This window comes from Lottia gigantea (assembly GCF_000327385.1).
Source record: "Lottia gigantea unplaced genomic scaffold LOTGIsca_20, whole genome shotgun sequence".
Lineage (NCBI taxonomy): Eukaryota > Metazoa > Mollusca > Gastropoda > Lottiidae > Lottia > Lottia gigantea.
The window spans coordinates 1,728,715-1,738,611 of NW_008708401.1; the positions used below are offsets into that span (position 1 = coordinate 1,728,715).

The 9,897-nt window shown below is 34.9% G+C and overlaps 1 protein-coding gene across 1 annotated transcript; it reads right to left on the minus strand.

Moving 5' to 3' along the window:
* Positions 1–2,060: 2,060 nt before the first annotated feature.
* LOTGIDRAFT_69759 (hypothetical protein) lies at positions 2,061–2,378 on the minus strand (the record flags this gene model as incomplete). The annotated part of the gene is made up of 1 exon (XM_009053586.1): positions 2,061–2,378. A coding segment is annotated over one exon (318 nt), but the record flags the coding sequence as incomplete, so codon positions are not given.
* Positions 2,379–9,897: the final 7,519 nt, after the last annotated feature.

Here is a 9,897-nt window from a genome sequence, read left to right on the forward strand (position 1 = left end):
TAATTACTAATTAAGTGGCAATATTCGGATTAAAATAAAGGTGAAATGGAGTTTTACGTCCGACATCTCTTCGCCAGTTGATCCGAACTGGACAATTTTGCCAGGACAGTGACATCAGCCTACTCTAGATTTCCAACTGCCATGGGATCTTTTAAGTAAACCATCTAAAGTATGAACAAATATACCGACAAACCTGAACACGGTGAAGTCTAAATTTTGTCTATATTCATAGATCTCTAACGACTATATAATTTCCAAATAATAATCAAATTGAAATAAGAAAGGGACAATTCAGAACTGAGAAAATTACTAAAATTTATATATTTAATTACGTATCTCGGTTTCTGCTTTATCTCATCTTTATGATTACTTTGAAAATTAAGGTAATAATAACTAGGGCAGTCTCAAAGAAAAATAAACTAATTTGATTTGTACCTCGAATTGTTACCTAATTCAATCTATGACGATCTACTGTTCTTACAAAGACCAACCGCTGCGTAATTACGCGAAGCCCAGGGTTGATATTGGCGCTCGACGAAAAAGCTTCTATAGATTTTCAAATGGAATTTTCCCAGATGGTTAACATACTGTGCACTTGGCTATATCTGTTATTTTGGGGATATTATTTTAAAGTCATGAGACACGGTAGAAAAATTGATAGATTACAATGGAGATAAACGAATATCAGAAGAAAACATCATAAAGACAGAACACGCCCTTAATCCGGGCTCCATTTTGACAATGTCAAGCTCGTGCGAACTCCGTACTTATACCTTGACTGCAATATCCACTTTTCTTGTATCACAGAAGTTTGTAAGTGCAGCGATGACCTGGCAAAATTTCCCCCATTGCACCCTGCATGGCGTTGCCCGTCTTCATTAGCCCACATGGTGCAGAAAAGTAGGGTGTAAAACTTCATTCATTCACCGCTATACCATTGACAACGCATAGTTAGATTAATTAGGCACGTTATTACTTTCCCTGCCCCATTCCCACTTAAAGCACATTCCAAGCACACCATCTAATATAATTTCGTAGAAGATATACCTGCATTCTGGAAACGGGGTTTTATAAGCTTTTATAGGCCAAATTCAGTTACTTGTAATAATATATATTTAATACGATTTCATCAAAATATAATTATGATATAATCAATATTGATGTCTTGCTTTTACTTAAAACAGTAAAAGATATGAACATTCACGAGCTCCATAAAAATGATATAATAATTTACGATAAAACCCTAGATATCATTCTGAATGAAATGTTATACGGCCATTACCAACACGCACGCTCCTTTTTCTTACAATTTTATAAGAATTTTGAAATTCAACCGTTACATAATTAATGAAAGAAAGCATAATGATCATGTAATTGCAGCAGGATCTTGTATGATTAAGGACTGGGTGAATAGCCATCACGAACTTGAAGTGATGGTAAGATGTTTTGCTGATTAAAAGGAATGAATGTGGGTGGGTCAGAAAAATCAAGAAAAACAATCAGTAGATATATTGCAGATATACGTCGACTATGTTAATTGAATTCCTGAAATCTTGATCGTTATACTTAATCTATAATAATGTAGCATTTTTGGAGACAGAATTTTCTCCTGTCAAGTCCTTGTCGAGGTACTATGTCTGGTGCAGTGAAAATTGTGGAATTTCCTTTATAGGAGACTTTGGGTATATGCACGATATTGATATTTATTTTTTATCTATTTTCTGTTTATCATCGATAATTCCACAAAATACACAGCACAGAGGACACAGTACTGCGTCTTTCTTACCACCACAAAACTGGAATTTGTGACGTAAACAAACCAGTAATGCAATATACTAACGATATATCAGATTCTTTTATGTCATAAATCGTGACAAATTGCTATGGACGACAACAAAAAGGTTTATTGTATTGAAAAGATGAAGGTGCGTACATGTCAAAAGATGAAGGCAATGTAGGTACGTACTTGTGAAAACGTGAAGGCAATGTAGGTACGTACTTGTGAAAACGCGAAGGCAATGTAGGTGCGTACCTGTGAAAACATGAAGGCAAATGTAGGGAAAACATGAAGGCAATGTAGGTGCGTACCTCTGAAAACATGAAGGCAATGTAGGTACGTTCCTGTGAAAACATGAAGGCAAAGTAGGTGCGTACCTGTGAAAACATGAAGGCAATGTAGGTACGTTCCTGTGAAAACATGAAGGCAATGTAGGTACGTTCCTGTGAAAACATGAAGGCAAAGTAGGTGCGTACCTGTGAAAACATGAAGGCAATGTAGGTGCGTACCTGTGAAAACATGAAGGCAATGTAGGTACGTACCTATGAAAACATGAAGGCAATGTAGGTACGTACCCGTGAAAACATGAAGGCAATGTAGGTGAAATTGTGACTTTTGTTAGGCAGTCATGCACTTGAAACCTTTGCAGAGAGCAAAAAGTAGATTATAAAGTAACCCTTGAATCTGTCGTAAAGACGTGGTTAACGTACACAAACCACTAAAATGTTTAATTCATAGTCGATTATGTTTTGACAAGTTGAACAGCCTTTGTCTTGGCTGGATAATTCCTTTCACTAATCAATTAATATTTCATCATTTCAACCTATTCGTATCCACGAACCACTTCTTTATAGATTGTGATAAGGTGTCAGAATGTCGTCTTTCTGAATCGTTTATGTAGGTTAGAGGATGAAATAAGCCTTCACATACTAATTACTAGAGGAAAATATCACGATACTATTCAGTAATGAGTAAACAAGAGAAATAGTGGACGAATTTATCTTGTTGAATGGCGCATGAATGAAAAACAGTAATTAAAGCATAGATTTAAAAAGGCTCAGGATATTGTTACGGCAGTTGTAATTTGAAATAAGTTTGTCTACATAACAGTTACGACCCACTTTCTGAGCAAGGACGTGTCACCCTAGACCTATCTTTTATTTATACGGTAAAGAACTTTTCTAAACTCTCAAACCAGCCCTAACAATCTTTTTAAATGTAGTTGCACTCTATTTAACAAAATAGAAGATATGACCATCCCTATATTACGGTTGGTCAGCTGGCTGGTTCGTAAATGACAATGTTATGCTTATATCGCAAACTATGTAGTTGCTGGTAGTGGTAGTCATTGGTTTGGCTGAACTGGATGATTCTGTGCTGTTGGTTTATTAGTTTATTCCTTATATTACCCTAAATAAGTCCCTAAATAGCATTCTTGTCGCTCTAAATGGCATTGACCGCCTCATGCTACCAGAAGAAGCATGCTAAAACATCATGATGTAGCTTTGAAGTGCGGAGTTCACAACTGCCGTCACATTTATCACTTCCAAAAAAAAGGAAATAATTTCTGTTCTGTTACTTTTGTTCGTTAATCGAATTTCAATGATTGCTTTTATTTCAAAAATCCAAATATTATGAGCATTTATTTCTTTTTCATTAAACAAAGTACGTATGTAAGTATGTAAATTCGTTTGTAATGTTATTTCAACGGCAATAATAATTAAATTTAGAGATTAAAATGATTAGAATTTCAAATATTAGCAACCGGTCAGGCTTGTTCTTTTAAAAAGATAATCATATACCGTTGTTTACTTTTTGTACCAAATTTCATAGCCTGATTCGACAAGGTAAACAAAATGTCATATTTAGCGATAAGGTTTACGCGGTGCAACATTTTCATAAAAATGCATGTATTCGTGTTGATAGCAAATTTTCTTCTGGCAATACATAATCTGAAACGTCATTAATTTCATGATTAGGATACACTGATTTAAATTTGAAGCAATAAGAAAAAGAAAGAATTAACTTGCAATCGGATTTGATTCCCCAATAAATGTGAGTTTGCGTTAGATTGATTTGTTTTTCTCTAGAAATCCGATGAACCACCTGAAAACATATTTAACCTAATCTCCCTAATGACATGTGAATAATTTCCATGCCTGTTATTTTGGAAGATGTGTTTCGAAAAAAATTGCTCATTAAATAACGAAGGTTTTATGCTTGAAAACATTGTGAGATATCTGATTTCTGATTGCTGTTGGTATAATGGAATATGAAAAACGTCTTTTGTCTTCAGAAGAAAGTCCATAAGGAATCGGAATATAAACGGATTGTCAAGAAATGAGGAGAAAAATGGACGACACCTATCAATACTTATCATTAAAATCATGAATTACGAAATATCAAGGGAGGTAGCCTACTCCCAGGTGACGTTTAGTTTCATGCTAGTGTGATTGTTTTTCACCTGTTTGAGATCAAGTAATTATTTGTCACTGGTCCCGGGGGTTATACGTGTTAGATGTTATTTACGTGAAGCAAGAGAAAAGCTCACTTGAACTTATGGTCTCTGGTGGCGCTGCGTGACGAGTTCGAGAGGAATGGTAAAATCTGGAATTGCAGCATGAATCAAATGTGACAGGTGTGGAATGAACAGACATTCCTGAACAAAGCTCTCGTATATTATATCAAGTTTGACAGAATCAACATGAGTTGGTTTGGGAGTTATAATCACATTTTTTATACACCACAATGAATTTCTTGTTCTTAATTCTGAAGGAAAGAATACATTGGATTCAGGTTTAAAAGATAACATTGATCTTTAAGCCCAGTGGGAAGGGTGACTTGACATGCTCAAGATAAGACCATCTTCCAGCTTTGTCAACTCAATACCGCTTTCAGAGCATAGTCATTTGTATAACTAACTTTACCTAGGTATATTCATCATTTTCTATTCTTAATTTTTTTTTAAATTTCCTACAACCGAAACAAACAAGGCTGGACCAGTGCTGCACTAGTGTTTAGTGTATGACTTCATATTTGGTAACAAGAAGGTTCAATACCTGCTCGGTTTGTTTCGCCATCAACATTAATAAGTCAACTACTACATTGTTTTCAATTATTTAAGACTAGTATAACAATACAGAACAAAAAGCAATTATAATACGAGTAGGTTCTTGTGAAGAAAAGTAATATAATTAAATAATAATCAAGCCGACCTGGTAATTACAGTGTCGCAACCAAATTATTTTCTTTTAAATGGAATTTGAACTTACAACAATAGACGTAAACAAACATAGACTTTAAGGTTGACAAGACTATATACGGTATATATACTATATAAGACTATCAGAATTATCTGATCGGCAGGAAATTTAAGAATAAAAAAATGTAAGGATACAAAAAAGGCTGACGTATACGTCTAGAAATCATAATAAAGATAAAATACAGATACAATAGTTTAACACCAAGACTATTTCTTATTCCTTATTCGAATATCCCCTTTCTCACTCCGCGGAACATCGTGTCCAATCCACACCCCATTCACCATTCTTCGTATTCGTGATACGATGTCCGCGGAGTAACAACATTTGTTGCAGACAAAACATGATGAAGACAATAAGTTCACGAGAAACAGTTATGTGTCCTGTAAGAATCGGTTTGAAGGTGGTATAATTCATTCGATTCTCATTTTTTTCTATAGGATAACCTGACTTTGAATTTTCACATTATATTTTCAGATGGGGGAAGCGCCGACAAAAGATTTCTACGATTTGGTCGTGCATTAGCTGGTGATGGTTTCCTTAGATTTGGTCGTCAATTTTACAGAATTGGTAGAAGTCCAACCTTTGAAGATAAAAGATTTTTAAGATTTGGTCGTGCTGGTGTTGATGAATCTTTAAGTGACTTAGCCAGTGCTTTCAGGCCTGTTATGCAATATGGACCTTATAAGAATGATATATTATATCGTAAACGTAGGTCAGCGGAAACGTCGGTAGCACCTAAAGACGCAGAAAGTTCAGAAAATTCTGAAATCATGAAACGAGACGCAACAGACCCACAAGCTGAAAAGCGGTTCATGAGATTCGGACGTGATGGTGAAGAAGAAAAGAGATTCATGCGCTTCGGCAAAAGATTTATGAGATTTGGACGAGATGGCGAGGAGGAAAAAAGGTTCATGAGATTCGGCCGAGATCCCGACAAGAGATTCATGAGATTTGGTAAAAGCATTGATAATAACAAAAGGTTTGTCTACCAGCATTTCTGTCTCTGTCTTTCATTGTTGTACGGTAGTTGGTGTCATCAATTGCGTGTATAGCTGTAGTAGGTACTAAAAAGTACAAAGCAGTTTTTAACAAAACATGGCTCAAATATACCAACGGACAGTAGCAAAAAACTACCGAGCTTCTGTTTAACCGAAGCAATCAGTTAAACATATAACTTGCTTGGTTTGGTTAAACTTCGTGGAGTTTGACATATATACTAACCTTTAAAGGGCTATAGACATACAGATTACTTCATCTATTTTTATAAATTGTCGAGTGTCGAGTGCAAGTGTAGAAAGACTTTATTAGCGAATCGCTCTTTTCCATCATGACTGCTGGACACATTTCATGTCTTCCTTATTAATGTTTGTGGATCTGCATACCTATAATTAGAGAATGTTATTATGTAACTTATATGTACCTTCGGAGTCAATATTATTAAGAATTGAACATGTATTTTATAGGTTTATGAGGTTTGGACGAGATGGCGAAGATGAGAAACGATTTATGAGATTTGGTAAATCAGTTGAAACACAAAGTTTGGATGACGAAGATGTTGATAATATTGATTCTTATGATAAAAGGTTCATGCGATTTGGCAAAAGGTAACACCGAGAAATAGTTCTTTCAAAAAAGCCATTCGATCTTATGGAATTGTGGCATGGGAAGGATGAGACGAACAGACCTTCATAAATTATTGAATTCAACGGTTATTGGCGTTTTATTGTATTTTACTGTGCATATCATAGAATAACAATGGCGTTTGTTATGCATGAATGAATTCTTGTCTGGACATTGATAATTGATCAATTGATATCCGACATTTGCTTAAGACGTATTTGTATTGAAAACTTTTCCCATTCAAAATTCAACTCGAACGGCAAAACATTATAGCGAATGTTTGAAATAAGTTTAAATGTTCGAATAGACGAAGTGCGCTGTATGGTCCGCACCAGATAGATACAATAGAAACTAAAAGAAGCAGACAAACGAGTTTCGGGTCCGATTTGCTTCTTCAGCTGTGTCAATAATCACACAAAGTACAGCACCATTGGCCATCGGAACTTTGTTCTTTTGCACCTTAAGAAGAACCACAATTCGTTTTGATTAATCAATTTCTTACGTAATTTTAATCTGAAAATTGTCAGTGAAACGCCTGTTATTTATTTAAAATGAATAAAATTGAAATACATTTCAGATTCATGAGATTTGGACGTGACATTGATGACCCAGAATATGAACCTGAAGAACAGAAGAGGTTCATGCGCTTTGGTAAACGATTCATGCGTTTCGGCAAGAGAGATGGTGAAGAGGAGAAACGATTCATGCGCTTTGGAAAGAGAGAAGGCGAACAGGAAAAACGATTTATGCGCTTTGGAAAGAGGGACGGCGAGCAGGAAAAAAGATTTATGCGTTTCGGCAAAAGGGACCAAACAGTAGAAAAAGAAGACAAAACAGCCACAGCATAAAAAACCAATTTCATTCATTTTTTTTTTTGATGAACATTTTCGTTTCATGTTAATTTTAATCCAAATATTTCAACAACGTACATTGAGATTTAAACAGGATTTTGAAAACATACCTGTCATTTCTTTGGTATAAAAATTCAGGGTTTCTGGGCGGCCTGAGAAATTATAATCTAATCTAGATGTATTTAATACAACTCCTACTCAGCATTTAAATTGATAATTGACACAAAGTAAGGTAACAATATTGTTACTTGGAATAAGGAACCAGGTAACCCCTGGTGTATCGAAGATGGTATCTATTTAACACCAGTTACCGGGGTATGTTTTATTTAAAATAAAATGAGATTAATATTAATATTATATTGTAAATTGGTATGAATAAAGTCATGTGTATTTATAAGACCTTGAACGAATTTTCATCTTCTTGCATCCAGAAGTGTGACGCTCCCGCGTCCGACCGAGTGAATGTAAAGACGTAGACATTACTACTATGCAAAAGATTTATCAATGACAATAATGCATGTATATATATGTATATGTATACGTATATATGAAAGTCGCAAATTGATTATATGTTCCCTGGTCATTCCTTAGCTTCCAAGCTAGCAACATCTACTTTAGTCATCACAATCTTGCCCTACCCGTCGCCCAGACATAATATACTGATGGGATATCGGCACATAAAACGAGTTGCTCCGACCCACATTGGGGCCGCTAGTTTTTGAGAATTTCCACCCTGTTACAAGCCAAATTGCAATTCCATCAAGGCATTATCGAATATACAATGCCCCAATGCCTCACACCGTACCTCAAAACTGTCGAGTGTTAGGAATTTTTCCTTCTACGTAAACTAATCCTAACCCTCGCCTGTATATTGGTGCCGTGTGATCCCATCCGTATATCACGTCCGAGGAACCAGATAGGGCCAGATTTTTCGGGCTATCAATATACAACTGCCTAAATTGGCTAATGTGTTCATCTCGGATTAGGGGAATGAAAATCAACGTATATATTTAAAACGAACTGCCGCAATGAAAGGTATACTGCTTATAATGCAAAGTATAATGGTCGACGAAATTATGGAATTTCGTGGATGAATTGTGATACCAATACCATCTTAAAACAGACAAAAAGAATGAAAAATGTGTGATTCGAGAATATTGTATGCTAGATGTCGCCGCGTATTCATATTCACGACCCATTGTATTAAAATCCTTGATCCTTGATATTAGCAATGCTGCAATCCCGCCAATATATGGTTAACACTACATTTTCCAGATGAGAGACAAGGTGTAGTAAGTTTCTGACTATACAAGAACCAAAATCAAGCAAACCACATACAAATTATCAATACTACGAGACAATTTTCATCTTCAAGATTTTTATTTTTCTATACAATGGTCAATGTTTGTTATGAATCCTGAAAATATAAAAAAGGTAGATTTCACTTTTCACCAAACACCAAATAAAACCATCGGTGCTCCTGAGCCTACCATTAGTCAACAAGAAATTAACCTGTTTGCTATCTACTATCTAAATACTATGAATTATTTGTTGCAATTGATGTGGTACTTTATAGTTAGTAGGCTATTCCAATTAAAACAGTAAACGAAATAGTTTGCAATAAAAGTCGAACCGCACAAGTGGCTATAGGTTTTTAATATTGCATTGCATTGAAAACCAATAACGGTTTGACCATTATACATGTACTTTACACTATAAGCAGTATACCCTTCATTGGGGAATTCTATATAAATCAAGTTGATAATCATACTTGAGAAATGACCCTTTCAAATCTATCTTTCCATTTTCTACATCAGTCATATGAATGATAGGGGATTTTTTGATACAGAAGGGAAGTAACTACAAATATTAATTGAAATCTAACAATATCAGACTAATATTAAGTTACAATACTCAACCAGAGCCGTATATACGACTCCTACTTCAACGCTTCATGTTACTATTATAGCAGTAGGTCTTCAATAGTGTCACTATCACAACAAGTTTTCATCTTCACCATTCTCAAAACAAATAACATAAATTTTGCTTCATGTTCTACTTGTACATTGATTTTTGAATTCAAGATAGAAAATTTACCAAAATGGGCATGCAAAAACATATATATATGTTTTGAAATCGCACGGACTAAATTCTTTTGCATAAAAAGTTTTAGTGGTCTGAGTCCATATGATTATAAAAAATGAAATGAAATAAAATGAATGGAGTTTTACGTCCTACTTTTAAGATTATAAAAAGAGGTATACCCTAATAAATTGAAAGTAAAAGTAAAAGTTCAAAGTTTTATCTTTTTCACTAGTTTATTCTTTGGGTGTAGACCTACCCGAAATTTTACGTCAGAATTCTAAGAAATACGCATAGCATTATA